The 26,442-nt window shown below is 47.2% G+C and overlaps 9 protein-coding genes across 9 annotated transcripts; 3 read left to right on the top strand and 6 right to left on the bottom strand.

Moving 5' to 3' along the window:
• Positions 1 to 1,158: 1,158 nt before the first annotated feature.
• Positions 1,159 to 3,570, bottom strand: GLAREA_01545 (P-loop containing nucleoside triphosphate hydrolase; the record flags this gene model as incomplete). The annotated part of the gene is made up of 3 exons (XM_008088761.1): positions 1,159 to 1,275; positions 1,333 to 3,196; positions 3,242 to 3,570. 3 exons carry the CDS (start codon positions 3,568 to 3,570, stop codon positions 1,159 to 1,161), a joined length of 2,310 nt encoding a protein of 769 aa, XP_008086952.1.
• A 244-nt stretch (positions 3,571 to 3,814) lies between these two features.
• GLAREA_01546 (uncharacterized protein) lies at positions 3,815 to 4,446 on the top strand (the record flags this gene model as incomplete). The annotated part of the gene is made up of 2 exons (XM_008088762.1): positions 3,815 to 3,979; positions 4,033 to 4,446. The coding sequence occupies 2 exons, from the start codon at positions 3,815 to 3,817 to the stop codon at positions 4,444 to 4,446; spliced, it is 579 nt and encodes a 192-aa protein (XP_008086953.1).
• A 320-nt stretch (positions 4,447 to 4,766) lies between these two features.
• On the bottom strand, positions 4,767 to 5,199 carry GLAREA_01547 (Ribosomal protein S19; the record flags this gene model as incomplete). The annotated part of the gene is made up of 4 exons (XM_008088763.1): positions 4,767 to 4,809; positions 4,866 to 5,045; positions 5,091 to 5,106; positions 5,157 to 5,199. The coding sequence occupies 4 exons, from the start codon at positions 5,197 to 5,199 to the stop codon at positions 4,767 to 4,769; spliced, it is 282 nt and encodes a 93-aa protein (XP_008086954.1).
• Positions 5,200 to 5,469: 270 nt separating this feature from the next.
• GLAREA_01548 (Metallo-dependent phosphatase) lies at positions 5,470 to 7,831 on the top strand (the record flags this gene model as incomplete). Its single annotated transcript, XM_008088764.1, has 5 exons — positions 5,470 to 5,485; positions 5,535 to 5,662; positions 5,712 to 6,804; positions 6,853 to 7,440; positions 7,569 to 7,831. The coding sequence occupies 5 exons, from the start codon at positions 5,470 to 5,472 to the stop codon at positions 7,829 to 7,831; spliced, it is 2,088 nt and encodes a 695-aa protein (XP_008086955.1).
• Positions 7,832 to 8,436: 605 nt separating this feature from the next.
• GLAREA_01549 (HD-domain/PDEase-like protein) lies at positions 8,437 to 9,210 on the bottom strand (the record flags this gene model as incomplete). The annotated part of the gene is made up of 2 exons (XM_008088765.1): positions 8,437 to 8,957; positions 9,015 to 9,210. The coding sequence occupies 2 exons, from the start codon at positions 9,208 to 9,210 to the stop codon at positions 8,437 to 8,439; spliced, it is 717 nt and encodes a 238-aa protein (XP_008086956.1).
• A 1,051-nt stretch (positions 9,211 to 10,261) lies between these two features.
• GLAREA_01550 (NAD(P)-binding Rossmann-fold containing protein) lies at positions 10,262 to 11,599 on the bottom strand (the record flags this gene model as incomplete). The annotated part of the gene is made up of 6 exons (XM_008088766.1): positions 10,262 to 10,401; positions 10,460 to 10,657; positions 10,727 to 10,853; positions 10,917 to 11,054; positions 11,114 to 11,439; positions 11,527 to 11,599. 6 exons carry the CDS (start codon positions 11,597 to 11,599, stop codon positions 10,262 to 10,264), a joined length of 1,002 nt encoding a protein of 333 aa, XP_008086957.1.
• Positions 11,600 to 12,926: 1,327 nt separating this feature from the next.
• Positions 12,927 to 18,339, bottom strand: GLAREA_01551 (P-loop containing nucleoside triphosphate hydrolase; the record flags this gene model as incomplete). Its single annotated transcript, XM_008088767.1, has 4 exons — positions 12,927 to 13,535; positions 13,592 to 17,703; positions 17,800 to 18,123; positions 18,180 to 18,339. 4 exons carry the CDS (start codon positions 18,337 to 18,339, stop codon positions 12,927 to 12,929), a joined length of 5,205 nt encoding a protein of 1,734 aa, XP_008086958.1.
• Positions 18,340 to 21,866: 3,527 nt separating this feature from the next.
• GLAREA_01552 (uncharacterized protein) lies at positions 21,867 to 23,749 on the top strand (the record flags this gene model as incomplete). The annotated part of the gene is made up of 5 exons (XM_008088768.1): positions 21,867 to 22,595; positions 22,768 to 23,258; positions 23,333 to 23,378; positions 23,428 to 23,546; positions 23,605 to 23,749. The coding sequence occupies 5 exons, from the start codon at positions 21,867 to 21,869 to the stop codon at positions 23,747 to 23,749; spliced, it is 1,530 nt and encodes a 509-aa protein (XP_008086959.1).
• A 1,125-nt stretch (positions 23,750 to 24,874) lies between these two features.
• Positions 24,875 to 26,098, bottom strand: GLAREA_01553 (uncharacterized protein; the record flags this gene model as incomplete). Its single annotated transcript, XM_008088769.1, has 2 exons — positions 24,875 to 25,862; positions 25,917 to 26,098. The coding sequence occupies 2 exons, from the start codon at positions 26,096 to 26,098 to the stop codon at positions 24,875 to 24,877; spliced, it is 1,170 nt and encodes a 389-aa protein (XP_008086960.1).
• Positions 26,099 to 26,442: the final 344 nt, after the last annotated feature.

Raw genomic sequence — 26,442 nt, forward strand, 5'->3', positions numbered from 1 at the left:
ACTAGGTGTCATTACCAAAAACATTCCTGGGGAAATCTGGCGATATACATCAAACACACCGAGTCCAATTCACTCAAGGTCAACAGACACCAATGCAAGAACCTTCGATTCCGGCTCTAGAATACCACCGTCGCAGCAGCGACCCCTATTTCCCATCTGGAACAAAGGATCAAGTACCAGCTTCCCATCCAAAGTCTGGTATCTCAATCAACGCGGTACAATGCAGCACACACACCAATTTCCGCGTAATCGCAGCATCGAGATGGTTCACATGCACCTGGGGAAGCACAATAAGAGAAAAAGAGCAAGGGGAGGTACACCCGCTCCTTGCGCACGTCGGAGATATTGACACATGCAAGGCAAAAAGAAAGAACGGTTCCTATCATATCGGAATGTTTCCTGGAATAAATGGCTACGCAGTCGTGAAATGCGGGGTCCAATACATGAACAATACCTGTGAAATACATCCAGCGTATCGTTTTTAGAAATTTGTGATCTATCACAAACAGACGTGTTTTACCCCCCAAATTCAGCCACGACATTCAAAGTCCAAGTCCTGCTCCCGCTAAACGCCACCTTCGTTTCACGAACCACAATTCCAAACAATATATTCGAGAATGGAAAACGAACCCATGGTGACACAGCAGCGGGGAACCGGGAACGACTGCGATCAGCGAATTTAGGGAACGGAGGAAGCTCCGGTGGGTTGTATTGTGAAGAGGGTAGAGGGCTGGGAGATGGGGGATTTTGGGGGGAGCGGGTGGGTGGTGAGGGGGTGGCGGGAGTTGTATGCACAGTCAGGACTTACGCGGTGGTGAGTGCAGACGCCAGGAGCAGGTGATAAATTCCATGTGCTTTGCGATCGGATGAACGACATTGAGTGAGTGTTGGTAATAGAAGTCACATTTCTCGGTCTAGCGCTCATAATGCTCTTCTCTACTCTCTTCCATTCGCTGGGAATCACTCGACGCGCCTTCTCATACCCTACAACGCCCTCCTTGAGTCCACGACCTCATTTTAAATATCAAGAACGATATCTTGACCGAGCCATAATTGACGACTATCATGAATGCAATTTTCAACGCCGTCAAAGTGTCAGTCCCTTCGAAGGAATCATCTAATAACTTCTAAAACTATTAAATCACAAGTGCTCTACGTCTATTTTGTTCGCTTCGTGGCTTGCTTCCTCTTAACTTTGTCGAGTGTTCTCTGTAGCGCAGTCTTGACCTCGCCTGATTTGAATGTCGATAAGTCATAGTATGTAGGGGCAATATCCTGTCAAGAGTTAGTTTAAGAGCCCTTATAGATGGATACAAGAGTAGTGCAACTTACCAATAACCATTCCGGTTTGACAGAACTGACGGTCCGCACATAGTTTTTAGTGGTCAGAACGAACTCATTGTATACGACCCATTCACTGTCGACACCCAAAACCGTGCTTGGGTGAAGCAGCACGCTCTGGTCATCCTTGACGGTTTTGTAGGTCTTTCCTGATGGATCTTTCTTAGCGACTTGCATGAAGAAGCCTGCTACCAATGCTCGTCGAATATTGGTATAATAGTTCTTGTCTTGGAAATCAGTGCTCATCAAGTCCAGCTCAGATTTCTCCATGATTCGCTTCAATTGTTGTCGGACGTTATCAGCAGACTGCAAAGCCCGAAGACTTAGAAAGTGCTCATGACACCACTTCTTAGGATCAGACTGTGCAGCAGGGCCCTTAAATGCATGATAGACATTCAACATTGTGAGGTGGTCTCCATCCGGATGCGCAAACAGCGCCTTCATTTCGTCTGCACGCTTCTTCGCACTTGCAGGGCGAACAAATATTTGAGGGACGGATAATAGGGCGGTGAGCGAAAGAATCTCGTTGGAACAATAGAACTCAGGCGAAGAAATGAGCATGACGGCCAGAGCAGGGTCAAGAGGAAATTCTGAAGCTAGTTTGCCGAGCGCTGTCAAATCTCCATCATCATCCAGGCATGCCAAGTAGTTGAGTTCTTCCAGTGCTCGCATGAGTGTCTCAGGCGCTGGAGGATCCATCAAATCGAAATGTACTAGATCGTCAATGCCGAGCTTTTTGAGTTCCAAGACAGTATTGGCGAGATTGGATCTGAGAATTTCGGGGTAAGTCTGCTCGATGAGCTCCTTTTTGAAAGCAGCTTCAGTGTATAGACGGAAACATTTTCCAGGACGGGTACGACCAGCACGACCAGCTCGTTGTTGTGCAGATGCTTTCGATATAGGTGAAACAAGTAGCGACTCGACACGAATACGTGGGTTGTAGACCTTTTGCTTACTGAAACCAGGATCTACGACATAGACGATACCGTCAATTGTCAAGGACGTCTCGGCAATATTCGTACCAACAATGACTTTCCGTCCAGGACGTCCTCCTTTCCTAGCGGGCGGTGGAGCAGGATCGAAAATCTTTTGTTGTTGATGGGGAGGTAATGTTCCATAAAGCGGATATACCTTCAGAGGTCCCGCATCTGCTTCTCGAATCATTTCGTCTGCCTCTAGTGTAATCTTCCTACATGCGTCTTCGATTTCTTCTTCACCCGTCAGGAAAAGCAAAATATCACCCTCTGGCTCAGTAGCATGGATTTGAAGGACGGTTCGGAGGGCAGCCTCCACGTAGTCGCGCTCTGGCTCGGGCGTATAGAATATTTCCACAGGGTGCGTACGTCCAGGAACAGCGAGGAGAGGAGCGTCGTTGAAGTAGCGCTGAAACTTCTGTGCATCGAGGGTAGCGGACATGATCACGATTTTTAGATCTGGTCGTCTCAGGGCGACTTCTTTTAAAAGGCCCATCAAAATATCCGTAGCGAGCGTCCGTTCGTGAGCCTCATCAAGAATGATGCAGCTGTACCTAGTCAAATTATGATCGTGCATAGCCTCACGAAGAAGCATACCATCTGTCATATATTTCAAAATCGTTTTCGGCCCTGTGACATCCTCGAATCGAATACTATATCCAACCTCCTCTCCCAGCTTTACGTCCATCTCATTGGCGACTCTCTGGGCTACTGACATGGCTGCGACTCGGCGAGGTTGAGTACATGCGACAAGCTTGCCGTTGAAATGAGGCAGGTCATCGAACAGAACGAACTGAGGAATCTGAGTTGTTTTTCCAGAACCAGTCTCTCCGACGAAGACGAGGATCTGGGTCTTCTGGAACATGTCCAAGAACTCCTGTCTATGAGATGTTAGATAAAAAATCAGTCACTTAGACTGAACATACCTTTGCTTGTGTACTGGCAGGTCCCTCCTGGTCTTTAGGATATTAAAGTACTGATTCGAGAGGGGCGAGTTGTTGAAAGGATTATTTGGTCCATCCTCTGCCTTATGTGCTTGCGCAGACGTCGTTGCGTGTCTTTTGAAATCTGAAAGACCCGTTCGACTAGATGTGCCATTTCTACCACCATTTTGTCCTCCATAGCCACCGCCATAGGAATTCGCTGCTTCGTCTTCATACATATGCGCCAGGTATGGATTTGATGCTGGATCCATATCGCCAACCCGAGGTCGTTTTGCTTGCGGCAAATCTGCTTCTGAACGACGGTCAGCCATGGCGGTTGCTGATTCAAGTGATTGTTGGCTTTCCTCTTAAGCAAGTTTGGGCGGCAACTTCTTTCTTCTACATAAACAAACTGGTCGCAAAAAAATGATGTTCAACCCTCACCATCAGATAAGTTTAGCGCCACTGGTGTTATCAGCACGTGCTATGCGCAATCAGCCGCCATTCGAGAGATCGTTCATACAGTACTCCGTACATTGACGTGCAACATCCCGCTATAACAATTTGAAAGTCAAAATGGCCAACGCAGAGTCTCCAGATCCTACTACGGACCTTGTTCCTGTTACAACTGAGGGCGAAGAAGTTGATCCTGTCGCGCCAGCGCCCGAGCCGAAAGTCCAGACGCGGAAAGATGCTACCTTGAAAGAGTTCCTGTCTAAGATGGACGACTATGCACCTATTGTATGCTGAAGCCTGACTGTATCCATTGTCTTGCTCTCTGACACGAAAAATAGATTCCAGATGCAGTCACGAATTACTACTTCACCAAAGCTGGTTTACCCCCGCCCCCACAGACCGATGAGAAGCTGGCCCGCATCCTAGCTCTTGCAACTCAGAAATTCATTGCAGACATTGCAGCAGATGCTTACCAATATTCCCGCATACGATCGTCTAATTCTTCCAACGCGAACAATCCCATGGGTAATCTAGGGGCAGCTGCTGGATTTCCTGTTCCCGGCCAACCCACAACTGCTCCGGGTAGTAAAGAGCAGCAGGGCAAGGGCGGTCCTTTAGGAATTCAAAGACCGGGCTATGGTGGCGGTGGGCAAGGTGGAAGCCAAAACAGGACCGTGTTGACCATGGAAGATTTGGGAATGGCAGTGGGCGAATATGGTGTCAATGTTAAAAGAGGAGAGTTCTATAGATAGATGGGTCGTTTGGGTACATATGGGATACGGCGCATTGGTTGACTTATGGCGTCTCGGAAGGCTAGAGGACATCATGGAAAGGCACATACCCCATATCTACGGTTCAACGTAACCGGGCAATGCTCTCATATAATACAATTGATCAAACATTATAATTGTGGTTGCATTCCGTATTGTGAAGGTTATCAGCCCTCCAATCTTGTATACATGTCGAGCGATCGAGGGAAGGCCTCTCATTTTCCGATTTCTACACATATGTACATGGTATATAACACTCCAAACAACCATGCCCACAGCCCAAACGCCATTGCAGTCCCATCCTATTTGCCTTTCATTTGCTTGTAAGAGAACTTCTTCCGTGTACTGTTCGAATGTTAGACGCAATGTCAATTGTTAATGTAGTTAAGAGGGCTTCGTACGGTGAGAATTCCCCTAATTTGTGTCCAACCATATCTTCTGTAATCTCTACATCATGATAGATCTTCCCATTGTGCACTTGAAACACCAATCCAACGAAGTTCGGCAGAATCGTAGCAGAGCGAGCTTGAGTGCGTACTGGCGGCGCTTTTTGTCCTTGGGGCACTCGAACGATGGGGAGTCTGAAGTCGTTAGAAAGAGTTTGGGTCAATGTAAAATCTCCTTACGGGACGATGTTGGGCCCTAGAAATTGTTAGCATGAATTTCTCACGCATACCGCCAGCTTTCCATACCTTTCCACACGGAACGAGCCAGCAATACACGTGTAGCATTCATTTTTGTTGTGATATCGAACAGCGACGAATTTCTGGTGAGGTCGATTCGCTTTCCAGCTAACGGCCCGAGACACGCGCAACCTTAAGTGATCACGTGTACTCGCGTCTCGGTTCAACATAAAGAGTCGCGTCTCCTAAGTCTCGACCTCTGCCTAATCAAACGGACTCTCGACAAACGGAACTTGCGCACCTTGAGTATTATGAGGTATAGAACCCCTTGAGAGTTGCACAAATCTCATTGTCGTTTCTGTTTACTTGGAACAAAATCAAGATGCCCAACTTCACAGGTAACAGATTTGTTTCAGACACTAGCCAGACATGAGCTAACATTACTAGCTGCGGATTCTATTCGCATTTTGGTCGCCACAGACAGCCATGTGGGATATGCTGAGCGTGAAGCCCTGCGAAAAGATGATAGTTGGCAGGCCTTTGATGAGGTTATGGGCTTAGCTAAATCACAGGATGTATGAATGTTCCACGAATCCCATGTGACTATTTCTGATCAACACTTAGGTCGACATGGTCCTTTTAGCTGGCGATTTGTTCCATGATAATAAGCCATCCCGAAAGGCTATGTATCAAGTGATGCGCTCACTACGAATGAACTGTTTTGGAGACAAACCTTGCGAATTAGAATGGCTTAGCGATGCCGCGGATGTTTTCGATAAATCTTTCGACCATGTTAACTATGAGGATCCAGATATAAATGTCGCTATCCCGGTGTTCTCTATTCACGGTAATCATGACGATCCAAACGGTGAAGGCAACTTCTGTTCACTTGACCTCCTTCAGGTATCGGGTTTGATCAACTATTTCGGTCGCACCCCAGAATCCGACAAACTGGAGATCAAGCCAATCCTTCTACAGAAAGGACAAACAAAACTGGCTCTGTATGGGATGAGCAATGTGCGCGACGAACGACTTTTTCGAACATTTCGAGACAACAAAGTCAAGTTTTGGCAACCAGGTGTCCAGAAGCAGGACTGGTTCAATCTCATGGCTGTTCACCAAAACCACCACGCCCATAATGAGACGGGATACCTACCGGAGAGATTCTTGCCGGAATGGTTAGATTTGGTTGTTTGGGGCCATGAGCACGAATGTCTTATCGACCCAGTCCTCAATCCAGAAACCATGTTCCACGTCATGCAACCTGGCTCTTCTATTGCCACATCCCTGGTTCCCGGAGAGGCTGTGCCAAAACATGTTGCTATAGTCACTGTTACTGGGAAGGAGTTTACGACGGAGAACATCAGGCTTAAGACTGTCAGACCTTTCCTTACCAGAGAGATCATCTTATCGGATGACACACGCTTTCAGGGACTAGCGAGAGCCAAAGATAGTAAAGCAAGACTCACGGCAAAGTTGGTTGAGGTCGTGGATACCTTGATAGAGGAAGCGAAGTCGGATTGGCTAGCAATACAAGACGATGACGACCCTCCAGATGAGGTTCCTCTTCCCCTCATTAGACTGAAGGTTGAATACTCGGCGCCTGATGGTGGCAAGTTTGATTGCGAAAACCCCCAGAGATTCTCTAATCGCTTTGTTGGTAAAGTTGCAAATGTGAAGGACGTAGTACAATTCTACAAGAAGAAGACTACGACGAGTACGTGCTAGTTCCACAAATCCTACAAACATACTGACAATAGACCAGAGAAGGACAAAAGCGAAAGGGACATGCCTACAGTGGAGGCTCTTGCTGCTCTGGCGTCCGAGGGTGTAAAGGTCGAGCAATTAGTCCGCGAATATGTTGCCGCACAATCTTTAAAGATATTGCCCAAGGCACCATTTGGAGATGCCGTTACTCAGTTCGTCGACAAAGATGACAAGCATGCTCTAGAACAATTTGTTAATGATTCTTTGGCCGCGCAACTTAAAGGCATGTTGGCGGCTGAAGCCGGCGTCGACGATGAGCCAGCTCTGCACGCTGTCATGGATCGGCTGCGTGATCAGCAAGAGGCGTTGTTTGCTGCGGGAACTTTGAAGCTCAAGAAGAAAAATGCGAAGCTCAAGCCTCGTCCCGAGACATGGGATACAGATATGGATGGAGATTGGGAGGATGAGCCTGGCGCTTGGGAGTTCATCGAGGGTGATGATGCTGAGGATGCTGCAGGCAAACGTGGAGCTGGTAGCGATGACAATGCATCAATAGCATCTGCTGCAGTGACTGCAAAGTCGACTGGAAGAAAAGCACCAGCAAAGAAAGCACCTGCTAAACCTCGAGCTCCGGCAAAGCCCAAAGGTACGTTTTTCTATTATCCTACATTCGCGTTCTCGTTGTATGTGAAAGAGATTTGTCTCGTATCTCATAATTCACTCGAATTGTGCCGCCGAAACTGTACAGCAGCCATTCCTAACATACTACTACAGCACCTGCAAAAGCTCCAGCTCGAGCACCACCTAAAGGTCGCAAAAAGGCCGTTTTTGAGCCGAGCGATGATGATGATGATGATGTAGTCATGGTTGATTCTGTTCCAGCGAAATCGCTGCCCAAAAGAGCTGTAGCTACCAGAGGACGCCAAACTCAACTTACTTTTACGCAGCCGTCCCAGGCTCAGGAACTTAGCGACGACGAGATTTCTGACGACGATGCTTTTGATCCAGCACCCGTCTCTTCGTCGAGGAGACGGTAGTGAATATGAATTTATGTACGGTGTGCAAATTGCTGTTGAATAACAAGCATTCGTGGGATTGGCCGCAGATTTGCCATATGTTTGTGTGTAACCGGTGTGGAAGTCCGAACCAAGCGATCTGACGAGGAGGTCATTCCATGTAACATTTTCAATTCAGAGGAGGACGGTATTTGCTAATGAATGATGACTTGACGATATCACATGCTCTACTATGTGAATCCCAACTGTCTAAAATCAGATTCACTTGCTTTGCCTTTCCAAGTCAACCACGCGTCTAATCCAAAACATCATGAAATTTTTGCTAGAGAGAATCGCTAATTTTTCCGTACGTTTAGATACTGTACATTTCCTGTTCATGTTCTGCTCATTTAGTCGTGCCTTCATGGAAGAGATCCTTTTATCCAGCGAGTCCACTACACTACAGACCTCGGGAGAAAATCTTCAATAGCGACCAAGATGCCAGCTGCAATCCAATAATCTCAAACTGTGTACCATATCATGCTGATTCTGACCGAGTCTGCCCACACATACTGCCAACAATTTGCAACGTAACACCGCACCATTGAGCACCTATGTATGACAAGACTTCCACGGACATAACGTATTCAAAGATAGACCTTCTCCATAGATGAGTCCGAGTCAGAAGAAGAACGAGAAGAGCCACCAAGTCCTTCTGGCACCTCCCATCGAAAACCCATCTTCATATCCTCATTCCACCAGTCTTGGAAGACCTTGAGCTGCTCAGTGCGCGCCTTCGCCATCCTCCTGCCGGGCTGAGTCTTCATAGCTCCCTCGACCTTGAGAAGCTTCAATGGAATTAGAGCCATACTGCTTTGCATGTATCTCTCTGTCTTCGCCCCGCCGTAGGTGAATAGTCTACCGATGCCAACAGCGCCGATAGCATCCAATCGATCTGCGTCCTGGACGACACCGAGCTCGGGAATCTCTGCAACAAGTGATGCCACTGCTGACGGATTGCGAATCTCATTCGTGTAGGAGACACCGTTGACGATGCGTTGGACTTTGGCTGCTAGCTCTGCGGGGGCGGAAAGGGAGAGCAGCAGGTTGTAAGCCATGATGGTGCCGTCTTGGCCGTTCTTGATGTACTTGCGGTCGCCAATGTCATCTGTGTCCAATTAGCATTTTTATTTCACATAGTAGTAAATCCTTTGAGGGCTCTTACGGAGAAGTGCTGAGAGGGTGATTAGGTCAAGATCAAGTTCTGGGTGATTGGGCTGAGTAGCAACGATCTCAGAGTGGATCATGTGCGCGCAACCGACCACTCTTTTGATATGCTCGAAATCGTGAGATGCATCGTAATTGCTCATTTCCCCTTCGACATAGCCCGCTACTTTAGCAATGAGATCGGATGTGGCCATTGTGAGCGATGTATCGGCAGCAACGAGGGTGGTTCAGCAAACTTGGTAGCGGAGTAGGTTTGGAATTGACTTTGCTGGAAAGTTGGGAATGAGAATTGTCGGACTGCGGAGATGGAATTGATGCTTTTGTGGCTGGGCTCTTGGTGTCAAGGTAGATTCCTAGCATGGTAACAAAGGTGAATCTCCCAACATTTGCGTGTTTGCGTGCTGGATCTCACCCGCAAGGTGTGGAAGAGGATCGGCAAGTGAAGATCCGAGGAGCAGGTTTCTCAACAAAATCCATGCGCTTTTTCGGAAGGAAAAGAGAAAATTTTGAATTCAAATTCGGCTGTGGTCTGGTTTGTTATTGTCAAAGGTTGGTGTGAGTGCTGTGAGTCTTTTGTGTACAGAGCTTGGACCGCGTGACTTGGAGCACGATAGAGACGCGACACCACATGACTTGAAAGGGCCAAAGGACTCGGTCTCTCCTGCCAGTTTAATGTCCAAGAATACCACGGATAAAAACATATCCGTGAATTGATTTCTCAGCACGCAATGTACGACTAAAATACGACAACGGGCTTTCAGATGCCACTAGCTCAGCCAAAAGTGAGCATTCGTAGGTGCAGTAATCCGAGAATTCTGTTGTTCTATCACGTTTTTGAGCTACAGTGTTGAATCTTCCCGAACCTTTTCGAGGTTTGTATGTTGAAATTCCAGGATGAGTTGCACTCATTCACCATCCCCCCTTTCCAAACAAAATCTCGCTTAATACCGTCACATGACGACCCCTCCGATTGAACAATTAGATAGAAAATCAAGAGCAAGAAGGTAGATGCTGCCTGAACCTCTCATAGAACTTGCAAGATTTCAATCTGCTTCATTCTAGAGATTTGCAGATAACTGTTTCAGATATACTGTGGAAAAGATACTATTGCTACCTGCAGTACAAAGCACATAGCAAGACGGAGAAAGTAGTTCAACATGATTTCTATCCCTTCCCAACAAGACTACAACTTCCAGTACACATTCCCTTCCAAGTTTCCAATAAGTTTCTATGAGCCATTTTCCCCTAAATTTCAAACTTCTCCCCAACAAGCTTCTCACTCAACACCCACAGCTTCGCCGCATCCTCCGGATTTTTAGCATAGTCCAGAACCGGGAACTCCACACAATTTCTCAGGAAACAAGTACTCTCGGGAGCTTCCTTACCTATCCATCATAGTCAGCACAGTGCCTTACTAAAAATTATGGCTCGAATAGTACTCACCATCAAGACTTGGACTAAGCGCAGCAAACAAAGGTGTGCTGGATGCTGTTTCCACGGTCTTCTCATCCTCTTTGAGGTCGCCACTTGGAGCGCCATCGGGATATCGGGCTTGGATGAGCGCGAATGCGGCTGGAAAAGATGCTGGGTCATTGGGATCGGTTGCGGCAATTGTGTGTTTGTAGAGGTTTGTTTGTGGCACTATTTTCCTTGTCAGTCATGTTTCTAAACTGAAGTATGATAATGGGCGGTGAGAAGAGGACGGCATACTACCAGGCTGCAAAGCAAATGCCTCGATCCCTTTGGATTTCAAGTGCATGGAGAGGTAGGTCGTAAATAAGATGTTCGCGGTTTTGGATTGGCCGTATGCTTTCCAAGGATGATAAGTTTTCCCCTCCTATATCAGTGGTGTTAGCTCCTATTATCTGTAGGCCACTAAATGAGAATATGGGGTGCTTACATCGAAATTGATGTTGTCAAATGCAACGTCTCCGACACCGTAACCAGTAGACGCCACATTGACAACCCTAGCGTGAGGTCCAGCAGCCACAATATTCGGAAGCAACAGATTAGTAAGTAGGAAGTGACCTAGATGGTTCTATGTCTTGTTAGCATATCTTATTCAAACCGACAAACCAACATAAAGGAAAGACTTACAACACCAAACTGCTGCTCCACGCCATCCTCCGTAAGCCCAAATGGAGTAGCCATAATCCCAGCGTTATTAACAAGACCATGTATTTTCTCGGCTTTTCCACTAGCTGTGATAAAAGCCGCTGCTTCTCGCACGCTTTTCAGAGACATCAAGTCCATCTTCACAAACACCACATCAATGCTGGAATCGATTTTCTTGATTTCATCGATTACAGGATTGATCCTCTCTGGATTTCGACCGGTGAGGAAGAGTGTCTTGGGTTTGCCGTGAGCTAGAGCAATGGCTGTTGCTCCTCCGATGGAGTTTGCTGAGGGGCCGGTTATGATGACTAGATGTTGTTAGTTTCGTGGTTCTCGTATGGATCTAAGTGGCTTTGATAGGAGTTGTTTTTGGAATCACGAGATAGAAGGCGTACAAGTTTTGCCTTCTGTCCTTCCAGTCAAGGACTTAACTACCTCTTCCCCAGTGGTGTGTTGACCAAAAGCCATGACTGATATAATCTATGGGAGAAATTTAATAATGCCCTTTAATTCGAAGTAATTTTTGAATGGCGACAGAATAACGTAATAAAGCCACACTGAATAAACAAAATCCAAATGGAAACAGACTTGTAAGGAGCAGATGACTTCTCAGCTGGCAGCGGATTTGATCTGTCTTAAATAGACCTTCATCATCATCAAAACTCCCTCGCTTCGTCAAGCCAGCCAATCCTCCGCCTCCAAAGTTGGTCCATCCAGCATGTCAAGGCAGAAACCAACACCCCAAAAGAACGCAAGTTCAGATGCATACCTACAGTTCATCATTGGCCATCGCGACTGACTATCACTAACACACCTTGTGATTTAATCATGAATCTATGTCAGTAGTGATGTGAGGTTGTCTGTGGCGGAGAGGGAGTGCATGAGTGGATCAAAGTGCTTAGAAACATTTCTCTTAGCCGAGACAAGCATCCGAAAGGGGAAGAAAACATAATCCTCGACACTCGTAGATGGAATTGCGCTGTTGGTCGATTGTCAGCCAAAGTGTATCATGCGGAATCATCTGACATGGCATAGGATCCATGCACAATTTCGTCTACTTACATCATAAGAACGATCGTACTATGACAACGGATCCGACAACCAGTTGCTCATCCATCCGTTGTCCATGTTCTCAACAAAATGCAAGATGGATGAAAGCTGCGAAAGAAGATGACTTGTTTGAGGAATCCCGAATCTAGAAGTTGCGTTTCAATACAGGGATATGATATTTTGGTATTATAGCTATCTCATATCTCCTATCCTACCATTATTGACAATGGCCTCGTTGTCTCCATATGAGCAACCTCCACAAAATATAAGTCCACCTCTCAACCACTATCGCACCACCAAAACGTCGAAGCGTACGTGTCATCCGTGGCTCATCCACCAAACATTCCCAAGCATATTGCTTCAATTTCAATTCTATCTCTAGTCGTTCAAATAAAAAATTCCGCCGTTCAAGTCGTTACAAAATAGCCGTCGCTGCGCATGAAGAAAGGAACATAAAGGGGGATCAAGCGCCGCAAACACCTGCTATAGGGTGGTATCGTTTGAGAAAAAGTAAAACAGAAACGCATTGAGCTAGGTATCGTCCAAGATAGATGACTCGTTCAAAAATCCTGCCCAAAGTAGCCCAAACTGGATTCGCACGAGCATGTGTTGCGCAGGTATTATGTGCCCAAAAATAAAATAGAACACTGAAAAGCATGGTGTACAATCCATATGTGCAAAAAGGTACAGCACTATGCTACGCTCGCTGAAGGGCAAAAATGAAATGCAAAAGACGGAAGACGATCTAGAAGCAATTTAGGCTACCCTTCTTCTTCTTTTTGCTGATCGCGTTCATCCGTTCCTCTAGATGGGCCCGGGCGATCTCTGCATCACGTCTCTTTTTGCGTTCTTCCTCAACTTGAAGCATACTCCATCGGTTCTCTTTTTCGTTATCACCATTCTTGATTTTGTCATTGGCATCTCGGAGCTCCGCCTCGAGCTCATTCGCACGTCGTCGCCAAGCATCACAGTCAGCCTTGACCTTGTTACTTTGTCGCTCCAAGTCTGTAAGAGCCTCCTCGAGAGTGGTGGTAAGCTGCTTCTCTGCAAAGAGATGTTTCTCGATCGTGCGAATACGTGCTTCTTGATCTTCCTGGATTTGAGCAATGGCTAGGTCTTTGCTGCTTGGACGATTGCCTTGTGTCGGCGTTTGAGGAATCGGGACGGAAGCTGCATTTCCACTGGGGGAAACAGCGCCCGCGATGCTTCCAGGCAGAGGAGGCAGCGGAATTGCGGGTGGGGGTGATGGTAGTGATGCAACAGATGCGGATTTACGAAGATGAGTATTGCCAGAATTAGAATTAGTTCGTTGGGGGCCGGTGTAAGATTCTTGAGAACTTTCAACCATTTTGGCCTAGAATCTGTCAGTAGGGAACTTCCAATTGAAGAACAAAACGAAAAGTCACATACCTGAAGTGAGGCATACTCCTCCTTGATCGCTTCGAGCTCTGACTGGGCACGAGCCGCGCTTGCATTTGCCTCCTCAATTTGAGCGTTCCGCTCAGTCTGTAACGTTGACAAGCGGTTGTTCGCCATTTGATGTTGGTCAAAGTTGGACGCTAGTTGCTCCTCGAGCTCTTCAACAAGGCGCGAGTTCTTCCTGTTCTTGTGTGTCAACATAGTCATCTCTTTCTTCAAAGCCATAAGCTGATCAGAAACAGAAGCATGATCGGCACGAAGTTTTGTGCCCTCTTCAGATTGGGCGAGCAAGCCCGCAAGTTCACTTTTGACGGTCTGAAGCTCCTTCACGACGGTATCGTTAGCTCCGGTGAGCGCAGTCACATGAGATTCCAACTCAGCACATCTTTGTTGCTCATCAGCTAACACCTTTTGGTCAGATAGCAAGTCCGCAATTCTCTCTTCGAGCTTGCCCGTGCTGACATCAAGACCAAGTGCAAAAGCGATTTGAGTGGCAATCTTTGTCAGATCATCTCGAGCCTCAGCAAGCTCAGTTTGCATTGTTGATAAAGCTTGTTGGTGCTGGGCTGAAAGATCAGCAGAACGACTTTGGTGATCCTCCTCGATAGTTGCTCTCAGTGTATCGATCTCTTTGGTGTGGTTTGCATGCAGGACTGCAAGTCCATCTTGATGCGTCTTGACAACCTGCTCGTGCTCACTGATTTGTTGTTCTAGTCGAGCCAGAAGAGAGGCATGCTTTTCCTTCTCCAGCAGTGCAATTTCCCTCGAGCTAGTTGCTTCTTGAAGCTGCGCCCGAAGTTCCGTATGAGCATGCTCGAGTTCTGCTACGCGGGCACTGTGGGCTGCAATAGACGCCTTGTGCTCCTCAATCTCGTTTTGCATATTAACCACGAGACCTTCTTGATCGCCTGCCATTTGCTGCTGATGTTGTTTATGGTCATTTTTAACGGCCGAGAGCTGCTGTTCCAGCTGAGTGATTGTGGTAAGTAGCTGCTTCTCAGACCCGCCCATCGATGCCAAAGCACTCTGGTGCCTTGTTTCCCAGCCAGAAAGCTCGGCTTCTAGATTGACAATCTTTTTGTCCTGAATGTCCTTACTAGACTGCTGTTGTGCAGCAAGTACTTTCCCCTTATCAGCATCTGTGCTATGTTGATCGAGAGTTGTGCGAAGACTGTCCACCTCCGCTTGCAATTCTTTCTCTCGTGAGGCATGTTTTTCTTGGACGACACGCATCTCATTTTGGATTTGGAGCAATTGATCACGCATGCTCGAGACAACCGACATATCCATAGGAGAAGACTTCATGCTCGATCGCTCACGAGTAAGACCGGAGATGATGGTCATCTTGGTCTCCATCTCCTTCCTCACCGCAGTGATGTCAGCCTCCAACTCTTGCACACGCTCTGAGCGAGAATGCAGCTCGTGCATGGCAGTATTGAGATTGAGCTCGAAATTGGCCATAATATCGGGGCTTGCATCAAAGTTTTCTGTGGCAATATTACGAAGCGAAGCGAACGCGCGATGTGCTTTATCGATTATCATAACATTCTGGCTTGATTTCCGACGGATCACTGGAGTGCTCGCTCGTGGGGAGCTGATTTCATTCGCCTTGGCTTTGGAAAGGTCGGTTTTCAGCTCCTCCACAAGGTCAAGGGCTACTAGATGCTCTTCCTCCAACTGCGCATATTTCTCAGCAAGCTTTGACTGAGCTGCCTCGGTATCGGCCGCAAGTGCACGTAATGTATCGAGTTCGGCAGCAATTGCGGCGTCTTTGGAGGAATCCTCTCCAGATGCTTTCATTTCAGCAATTTTGGACGTATCCGTCTTAGATGTCTCCAATGTACTGGGCAATTCCCCAACCGAGGACAATTCCGATGATAGTGATCGCGAGGATGAAAAGTGTCCTCCATCCCTTAGCTCTTCCACCCTCGCGTCTGCTAAAAAAGATGCAGGCCTCATCTTCATATTTGGTGATGATAAAGATAAGACAGAGTCACGGTTGGTGACTGGATGACGAGCCTCGTCCACTGCGTCCTGCAGTTCGGCAAGGGTGTGCAGAGCCTCGGCGTATTTTGCTTGGAGTAAGTTGAAATCGTCCACGGTGCTCTCGTGCTCTACCTTGAGATCGAAAAGCTCCTGGGTCACGTTTTCCAACTTGTCCTCGACGAATTTAGACTGAGCAGGGCTTTGTGGAGGATAGTTCATCTCGGAAGACTTATCCGCCAATTCTCGTACATCGACTTCAATGTCAATGGGTTCGCCGTTATCAACAGGACCTTCCGTGGCGGAACGCTGAGTATTCTCTGCCTCTTCTTCTTCAAGAATCATGTCTTTATTGCTTCGTCTGCTTGCGAAGCTCTGTTGCCGGGAATGATCGATTGAAGAACGTCTACCGGCTCCGTTGGTCGTTGCTGTTTCGACTTCATCGACTTTTCCATCTTGCTGGATATGATCGAGTTCATAGAGTAGATTGTCCAACTTGCCCAGGCTTCGCTGGCGCTCCACGACATGCTCTAGCCTATCAATTTCCCGTTGCATCAATTCCGCATCTTGGTCGGCCTCAGCGAGTCGCTCCTCAAGGGTGGAAATATAATCTTCACAACTGGCTTCATTCTCACGGACACGAGCAATTTCCTTTCGAAGTTCCATAATGATTGCAGAATTCTTTTCCTCGCCAGAAGTGTGACCATCTAGTTTGGCCTCCAAGTCATGAAGGTAATTCTCCGTGCTTGTTTCCCTGTCAATTAATTTCTGGAGGCGTGCTTGCAATTGAGAATTGACTGTCTCCACATAAGCACACTTCGTTTCCTTTTCAAGCAAAATTGTCTCAGTATTTGAGAGGGACGATCGTGTGCTAGAAAGAGACTGCTCCAAAGTTTGAATCGTTTTCTCGTACTCCAGGACGACTTGCTCAACGGCTTCAGCAAAAGAATTGGATCGTTTGAGTCGTTCAGTTGCACTATCACCAAGAGTGTCCTCAAAGTTCTGATTGTCTGCAATTTCGCCGTCACGGGCCTTGGCCATCTCAGAGATTAGCTTCGCATGACGTTGACTCAACGTTGTATAGTTTTCTTGCGTATCGAGAAGTTGATTTTGCAGCTCCATTTCCCGTTCGTTTTGTCGCTCAGGCCGCTCGGCTGCAGTGGGCCGGCGATCACTTGAACGCTCGGTGCTTCGGATTTGCTCGCGCAAGAAATCAACCTCTGCCTTAAGGCGATCGATGAGGGCCTGTTTGTCACCGTCATTGTCCGACACCTGCTGGATTCGTGGTCTGCTTTGGATTGCCCTAGCACGTTGTGCGTACTGCACCGTGTTCAAGGTCTCACTCAGGTGGAATTCTGCTGGCGTAACACACGCGATCATGTACGTAATAGCATTTCCTCCCAAAGAGTCCTGGAGCAATCGAGTGAGCTTCGAATCGCGATATGAGACGTGAGATCCAGCCTGGCGGGATGAAAGTTGAGAGATAACCTTCCCGAGACTAGCTAATCCGGCGTTAATTGAAATCCCCTCTTTTGCCCTATCTCCTTGTGCACCAGTGTTTTTCAGCCTCTCGCTCCCTGCCAGATCAACAAAGTGAAGCTTGCTATCGATTGTGACCATTGTGTCTGCGCCAGTCATGGCCTCCAGAGGTACAGAGAATCTTTTCTCCGCGCCTTGTAACGTTTGTAACTTGCTTTTTCGCTGGACGAGATTTAAGCTGAACACAGCATGGGAACGCGAGGATTTCGCATTGATGGCTGTTGCGTCGGTCTGACGAATTGAAGATCCAATGCTCAGGGCATTCATGAGATCCTCCACCGAATTGACTTCCACCTCGTGCAACCCAGTCAAGAGTATATGGCCGTTGGCATGTTGTCGAATAGCAACTTGACCCCTCTCCCCTAGAGGCGTATTTTCTGGAAGAAGCAGATCTCGTAACTGTTCATTATAAATTTCTACATATGTAGCTTTGAGAGTCCAGTTCTTCTCAGATTGCTTAGACATTGAGGCGGCGTTCATCGAATACCGCATTGGGGTTCGGATTCCAGAGTTCCGATTACTTGAAGCTCGTCCTCCCTCCAATTTTTCGAATAGTACACTGGCGGCACGAGGAATGACGCCTAGGAATTAATTCAGTCAGTATACAGAACCACTGCCGGACTGGACTCCGAAGTGAAGAGCTTCAAGCTGCTCTACCTCCTTCCGCTTGCACTTACCCATAACGTCCATATTTGCCTGCTCGCCGGGCCCAGCCGTTCCCATTGTGTAGGACTTTCCCGAGCCGGATTGACCGTACGCCAACATTGAGACATTGTAACCTTGTACAAACGCATTCGTGCTCTCCACCAAATATTCCCAGATGCCTTCTTGATCTGTCTCCTCACCAAACACCCGATCGAACACGAAATGTTTCCGTCCTTGCGGTGAGTCTATAGCTAAGCCCGTAGGCGATGTAACCTGGACCATAGATCGCTGGAATCTCTGTGGGATGAGCTCGAACCCAGGATCTGAAGGCTTGAGCGGCGGTCGTATACGCACAACTGGAAGATTAAAGTCAGATTTTGATTTCTGGCATTGTAGGTCGGAAACTGCATACCAACTTTGACGGACGTTTTCCCATCCTCGTCTGAAGCTCGGCTTCCTCCTCCAGCTTTGCTGGTCATACTCATACGACTGGTCGTTCGCGGAGGTCGCATCATGGCGCTCGCCGGCCTTGACGGAATGCCCGCAGGCGATTCGGGCGGAGAGCTGGCCATCGCTCTATCGTGTCCGTTGTTGCGACAAAATAGTGTTGTATCCTGTGAGGTTAATCGGGTGCAAATTCGGTTGTGTTGCGGATGAGACCTAGCACAGGCTGGACCAGAGTGAGAAAAAGCCGGTCACCACGTTGCTCTCATCTGTTGCAGATTCACCAGGATGAGGGTATATTTGAGTTGTAGAGTTCTTAAGCGTGCTGGTCCCTGGAATAAATCTAGAAAACCGCCCAGGTGGTGTTTTACGCGTCGCTTGGTGACGAGAGGTGATTCGCTGACTTTCTAATTGCTTGTTGATGCGCGTATGCTTCTCGGAGGAAAGTGAACTGGCGGGTGCGCGAACTATTGAATGCTGATGACGGCAACGCGACACTGCTTTGGTGCAATGTGCAATGTACGAAGTACGATTGCGCGCTGGTCTCGGTGGTAGAGGTCGTACTAAGAGCAGTGGCTGCGTCGACGTAGACGAGAGAGGAAAGAAGTTGGCGAAACTTTAGAAAGGGGAGAAAGTCGAATGCAACCACCGGCCCACACACAGGCACACAGGCACACAGGCAGGTCCAGACGGGCAAGGAAAGGGGGACAGCGACGCATCCAATCAGGCATTTGGATGGTACGGCAGTGGGGCGGCAGGGCTCCGCTCAGGGGGCCGGGAGCTGGAAGGGCTGCACGCCCGCCGGAGCTTATCCAGTCGTCCGCTTCTCTCACTGTTCTCAACTTCTCGGCGTGGGAGACCGGACTCAGGGACAAATCGCAACAGAGTCAAGAGTCAAGAATCAAGATACAAGCACAAGAGACAAGAGACGGAGGTGCATTGGAGAGGCAAAAAGCAACGATAACAGAAGACCGTTGTCGCATCCAGAGGGCTCCCCTCGAGCCCCTTTTGTCCTCCTCGCTTGTGGAATCACGATCAACACTCTCTCCTCCCTATATTGATGTCAATACGAGTAAGTGTATCGTCCTACTACGGCGCCTTCATCACACGAGACATAAGTACTGCATGCAATAGCTTCCCTCTTACTGCTGTAAGACTACTTCGACATCTGTTTTTACGTCTGTATGCCCCTCCTCTGTGGTGTTGACCTTTAGCTCAGGGGAGTTGGCGGCGATGCTGCATGCAAGGGGCGATATCTCGCCAGATAATAATCTACCGATCATTTCACATCTCTGTCTTGGCCAAACGATTACAGAGTGTCACCGTCATGCTAACCGGCTGACTTTTGATTTACTTTTGGCTCCCGTTTCTGTCTCTGGAACCGAGATATCAGTACCCCTACAAGTTGCTGATCCTCCCAAGTCTTGAGTGATGCCCAACCCAACATCATATTTCTCGTTCATGGGATTTCATTTCGAAACACTACAGTATTCTCCCCAGGACCTCTACGAATAAGTACTTCGAATTCAAACCGAACATACCATCCTTTTTTATCATATCATCAAGCGAGACGTTTACTTCTTACAAGATTCATTGTCGCAGAAAGCTAGAATACACTCTCCAAATCTGTTGTACCGAAGGCCTCTTGTCGAAATACTTCCACACCGAATAATAGTTCATCCTCAGCCCCATTATGGAGACCTATCTATTCCATCTGAACGAAGCTTACTTTTAACAGAATAGACTACTCAGCCACCTCAATTGGCAGTCGGTGCGAAGTTCTAGTGGCTCCAGCAATGCACCTTATCGTACAACTGCTACACGCCGGCGCGTGGCTAACGACATTTCAATTTACCACGAGACGGAGTCTGGAACTAAAGGGAAAGCGATACGAGATACTTTTCGACCGATTCAAGGACGCTTTAGGCCATTTTTAAAATTAAAAGAGCAGAGCAACCGGTAATAAAGCGCCTCGGGTGTTTACTATTGGCCGTGGAATCCATCGTAAAATCGTCTGGTTTCCTCTTTGAGACAATTCCACAACGTCAGAAAGTTTACCATACGAGACCAATCGAACGACTACGGTGCTAAGGCCAACCACTAATATTTCAGGAGTTAGCCTCCTATTGATTCATTTTTCTGTTCTGTTCCGGTTCTCATGGCATACGAAGGAATATGTACCGCTGCCTGAGTTACACAGTAGCTGAACAAGAATCCATCTGATGTACTGGCGTACATGAGGTAGATGGATATCAAAAAATGAGAGTAACATCGATCATGGGCATCGCAAACTACCACGTGTTCCAACGTCGTACTTGCTCGTAGTATTGCATTTGTATCAATGTCAGCGTCAGACCAGACAAATTTATCGTGCATACGCACTGTACGTCTACGATCGTAACCTCCGAGGTAAGACACGTATATTAGACGAATGTCTCAAGTTTTCAATTGTTGCGGCCTCATCCTAACCGACTTCCATACTCGCGACCTGATCTTATTCCGGCATGTTGGTTCTAATTATATCTAACAGCTTTTGGTGGGAGTTAAAGTACTCAGGTATTGTACCCCGACTTCGCTTTTACAAGAGAAGGTTGTATTTTGACCCTAAAATCAGAACCTTCACGTATCTGACCATCGAAGGATCGCAAAAAGAAGGAGGACAGGGACGGCATTCATGAGTATTACTTTTACCAATCCAGAATTGTCATTTTTTCGATTACATGCTCGAGGTTGACTCGAGAACGATGAAGCCTAACGTCGGTACTTGCTTCAACCCAGGGAGATATTGACCCCGCAGTTGCATGTCGTCTGCTTGGATTTTCGTCTCCAAACCAAGGCCGCTTCCTCCTCTTGTTGACATCAAACACGTCCATTCTTCGTCCAAATCCTTCGATGCGCAGCCGAACGAATTTTGGCCTCAAGACATTCAACAAATACGATAGCCTTACAGCATTCAATAGTTGTTCACATCAGCTCCCACCAGCTCGCCAAGTCCAACCGTCTTTCCCCAGGGTCGGCAAACGGCTGAATCACCCCATCTCCAAGTAAACAAGACCCAAGAGCGCATCCGAGCGTGCATGCAGATATAAAAGAACAGGTGCGCACGGTTCTCTATAACGAACAGTTCTGGCACGCCTTTCCACTTCTGATTAAATGTCCGTCGAGGATCCGTCGATCGTTGTCTTCCGAGCCTGGTAAAGGACCATTACTGTGGTTCCCGGATGCACAGGAACGGAGGAAACATTCTTTTCAAGTTTTGTTTCGAGGGAAATGGAGAGGTGCTTTGATGTAAGTGGATGAATGTTTCGTTGCGATTGTAAGGGTGTGGATGATGCATCATGAGTCTTTTCTACCTTCCAAACTTGTCGAGCTTTGGCTTGAGCAATTCTGTCCTTGTCTCTTTGTATCATTCCAAGGAAACAAAAGTCGTCCGGAGTATCTGCGAAATCACCAACTGCTGATAGAATTTGGGTTTAATGGATGTCCGAAGCAGAGCCCGTTCAATACCGATACCTGACGCGGCTAGTATCTGATTAGTACTTGAACAAGAGTTGAAAACAGAGTTCTGTCAAACTCTACGCTCGCAACGGCCCTCCCCGCTGTCAAAGCGCACACATCAGTCTTCCACCCTACAGATTTACTTTCATCGTCTATCATGTCAATCTTTAGTCCGCCTGATCCCACTGCGTATGCCTGGCAGCGTCATGCATCAGGCTCTTACCGTCGTCTGTCTCTGTCGTCTGAATCGATGTGGGTTTCCAAACCAAGGGAAGCGCGGCATATTTTCATACTTGCCGAATTAACCACGACGCAACCGGCAAATGCTGATACTATCTTTGATGCGGCGAAGAAGGCGTGGAGAAAACTGAGATTTGAGGTTCCAGAACTTCAGTTGAGTAGTGTTTTTGAGAATGAAAATGCATACTTGCAATACGAGTGTCCCGAGTCTCAAAAAGTTGACACATGGGTTAAGCAAACGACATATCTCGAGTCTTCTACCGAAGCACCTGACTTTAAGAGGTTAAGAGATCTTTTCCTATACAGAAGCAGAGATAATTTTTGTCCGGCTTCACTTTTGATCTACTCTCAGTATGAGAATAGACAAATTTTGGATGTTTCCAAGAAGTTCTGGTGCATGTTAAATACCGATCATCTCATCACTGATGGAATTGGAACCAGAGTTTTACTAGGGAAATACCTTGAAGAGTTTTCAAAGTCTCTAGCAGCACCAAACTCAGTGGAAGATACCAAGCTTCTCTGGGGTGAGACTTGGAAGAACCTCTCCCCGCCATGGATCACTATCATGAACAACAAACAGGAATACTCTGGAAGAGGATTCAAAGAACGAGTGTCTGCGAATCAAGAGTACCTATTTCACACACAGGTAAAACAATTTCCTTCCTGCTCGTATTGCTCCTTGTGATTTTCGTTTACGACACCCATATGTGGTAGCCAGCTTCTGTTGATATCTCTGTCTATGGGTATGTGGTCACATGCTTGCGGTTTCCGAAGTATATTTTCGGTGGACAATATTCTTGCAGGTCTAACTTCTTCAGTCCCCCGATCCAGGCATTCCTCTATGCTTGCCTAGCACCCACTCAACGCAAGAGATCTATTTCCTCACATTATCGCGCGAACAGACTACCGTTCTTCTGAAAGCTGTTAAAAGTCTCCCAACCACCAACCCAACTAATATCACCAGTCTAACTCATGCCGCAATGCTTGTAGCCATGCTTCGTCTCAACCCAACACAACAACAACATTTTTACTCGGCATGCTGGCTTAATGGACGTCGTTATCTCAAGTCTTGCACTGGTAGGGACATGACCAAGGAGTTTATTCCAGTCTGCATGTCGTTTGCGCCTATCATCTTTGAAGATCTTACAAGTCTTACTGTTGATAAAGAAGCCAGTAAAGAAGAGACTGGAACGGCATTGCTTAAAGCAGTAGACCAAGCTAATTCAGAATATAAGAAGCTAAGAGAAAAGGAAAGTATTCTAAACGAGTTCGTCAGTATTGCTAATCAAATTGGAAGAAGCATAAGAAGGTTGGTACTCAGATTCTGCAGGCAGCTGCGTTGCTTTCCCAAAATACATCCTCTAGTAGACTGACGAGAAGTAGCAATCCTCCCAACCTTCAAGCACCAATACCAAAAACAGCTGCACCGGTACGCTCACCCCATCCCTTCATCTCTTCAAATCTCCTAACATCAAAAGCTCTTCCTCTCAGACGGTCTAACAGACCAATACATCTCGCATACCTACCCAAAAGACTCCTCCTCACCCGCACTCGTAGTTGACGATATCCATTTTGCAGCCAACGCGGCTGATGAAGTGTAAGTGCAACTCTTCTCACACATGTATCGCCAGGTTACTCTGCTAACTATTCCCAAGAATCATACGTCTAGCTAGGTTCCGCGGCTGTACCAGGCTCTCGGCCGAATGGAAAAGTGATTTATTTGATGGTGATATGGTAAGAGAGTTTTTGGGGGATGTTAGGAGGGTTATGTTTTCGATTGTTGGGGAAGGAGATGTGTGATGGAGATCTCGGTTGAGCACCACAGAACTCAAAACTTTCAGATGTTCAAACTACTATGAAAAATAGCCCTGTTTTCTGCAAAAAGGTTTGCTATCTGAAACTAAATCTATCATTTTCTTTATCAGTAGCAGCGATTGAGTCAAAGTGTATTTTGACAGCAAAGACCCCGTAATCTCATGTCAATCCACTTCCATACTTTCTAAAATAACCTAGGTCTCTTTCGCCTTCATCTATAACTATGAAAGTTCTTATTCTCTCAATCTCGCAATCTATAGTTCCACGTCCATATTCACACCCTCATCAGCCCTAAGAACCGCACGCTCATAACTATTCGATAATCTACATATCCAGCCCTATCCTTCAACTACTAACCCCTCCTTTGCAGCAAACACAATGGACTCCGTAAACCTGTCTCGCATTTTCAATCAACCATAATATCTATACCCCCATCTCCCCACCCCACCATTCAATCACCCATCCCCATCCTCACTCCCACCCCTCAACCAACATAACCCTCCACAACTCCTCGGGCCCCAACACCGGTTCCCGAACCCTAAAGCGCGGGTAGTGATCCCTATACGTCTTGCCACGATACCGACATTTCGGGCCATATGGTCTCCACCCGCCATTCACGAAGAACTTGGTTCTGAGATTGCGAGTTGCGGTTTTGGTGGCTGCGATGAGGTTGTGTAGGTGGATTTGAGGGAGGTGGAGGTGGTGGATGTGGTTGATGGGAGATGGTTCATGGTGGGGAGGTGATGGAAACGTATTTGCTGGATGGTAAGGGTGATTTGTTTTGAGGTTCATGATATATGCTTTGGTACTTCGTCGGGAGATTGAGAGTCGATGAATAGATAGCTCTATCTCGTATGTATTTGTGTTGTGAAGAGATCATTCACGTATAATTTTAGAGCGGCGGAGAGGTGATTCACAGGACCTCACGCTATCATTTCGGAGTGTCTAGACGCCTTAACACCCAGCCTGAAAACGACCAAAATTCGACCGTATGCCTTGGAAGAACTCTGTACATTTGTGACGCGTGAGTAATTGATTCAATCCTTTACTAAGAGAATTTCTTGTGACGTAAATAAGCCAAACGCAGAATTCGTGAAAGGCAGACACAACTTAACCCTCTGTAGTGTCCATATCTATTACCCCATCGTCAACAGGATCACCTATCTGAGCCAGGATACTATCCTTCCACCTCTGATATTCGGCTCTATTCTCAGGGCTCAGGTAATCATATTCGTCTTGCATCCTTCTTCCTATGTGCATCCTTTCAGCTAGACCTGACGTATTATTGGATACCCCAATGTTCGAATAACCGTTAAGTCCTTCTCCATTTTCATCCTCATCTTCGTTTGCAATATTTGTGAGCCAGTCCATTTCCAGATAATCGCGCTTAGTAGCAACTTCAATCCAGGACTGAATGTCTAACGGCCGAATATCCTCCCAGCCTTCCCAGAACTTATCATCGTCACCGCCAATCTTTGCCGCAATACCGGCATCCTCTTTTATATGTTTGAATATGTCCAAGATCTTTGTTCTCTGATCTCGGAATTCAGCACCAGTGATGCTTTTGTCACGGAATTTCTGCAGCACAAAAAACCACGTCGCAGCTATCAGAGCAGGTGTTTTGTGGCCGGGTTGTAATACAGATTCATCGGGCTCTAAAGAGACTACTTTCGGGAGACGAAGCATTGATTCTACGCCCGCCATAACATGCGGAATGACTTCCTTAGTCCCCATCGCTGTGCACATTTTTCGAATGACCGGCGCAAGCCATCGTGGTATGCTAGAATCCAAATCCGCATTGCTAGCATATTTGAGCCCGGGTTTAGAAGTTCTGTTCTTTCTCGGCGTATCATGAGAACTCGCTTTCGATGGAGTATGCCTTTGCGGAAGGGATCGCGGAGTTGAATTGGCAGAAGCGTCTCTGAATCTTGAACCGGATGGAGTTTTGTTCAAATCTCTTTCATCATTGTCATTTCTAGACTTGCGTCTTGAATTGGGGACGAGCGTACGATCGAAGTATTTGTATAGTTTAGTATATACTCGAGGTGGAATTGGCGGGCGTGGTTCCACTGGTGGGAGGTCGAGAGTTGTCTTTAGTCTATGGTTATGTTAACGCTTGTAGTTTTATCGCTGCGGACCAAAGCAAAACAACCTCTCACAGGCAATATTTGCGCAAGCATATGTCCTCCCAGTCTCTTCTTGGGCACTGAGTGTGCTTGCTTTTATGCGGGACTGGGCTAGCAAAGAGCGCGCAAGTTCGATGAGCTCTGGCGGCAGCGCGCCAGGATGGCGAGGAATGAGGTTATTCAGATCTTGTTCAATTGGACGACTCATTGTGGATGTAAAGCAAGAGAACAGAGACAGCAGCTACCCGCGCAGTAATGCTATTCGTTGTCGATGTTTGCATGTTTGCTCAGGAACAAGAGCTCAATTGAGCTTGGGCCAGGCTGGAGTGGGCACGCTGTGGCAGCGTAGGTGACCCCTGCGATAAGCTTATTTGAACCCCTGAATCAACCCGGATGGGATGGGATTGTGTTGCCGCGGCTGGATTGACCCTGACCTCATACAGTACGCAAAGAAATAAGCCACGACGCCGTTACGAGACCACGAAATAAAAGCCAACAAAGAGCCACATATCTGCTCGAACGAGGATTGACCGTGAGCGAGTTTATACGGGC

Source organism: Glarea lozoyensis, assembly GCF_000409485.1.
Source record: "Glarea lozoyensis ATCC 20868 chromosome Unknown GLAREA7, whole genome shotgun sequence".
Classification (NCBI taxonomy): Eukaryota; Fungi; Ascomycota; class Leotiomycetes; order Helotiales; family Helotiaceae; genus Glarea; species Glarea lozoyensis.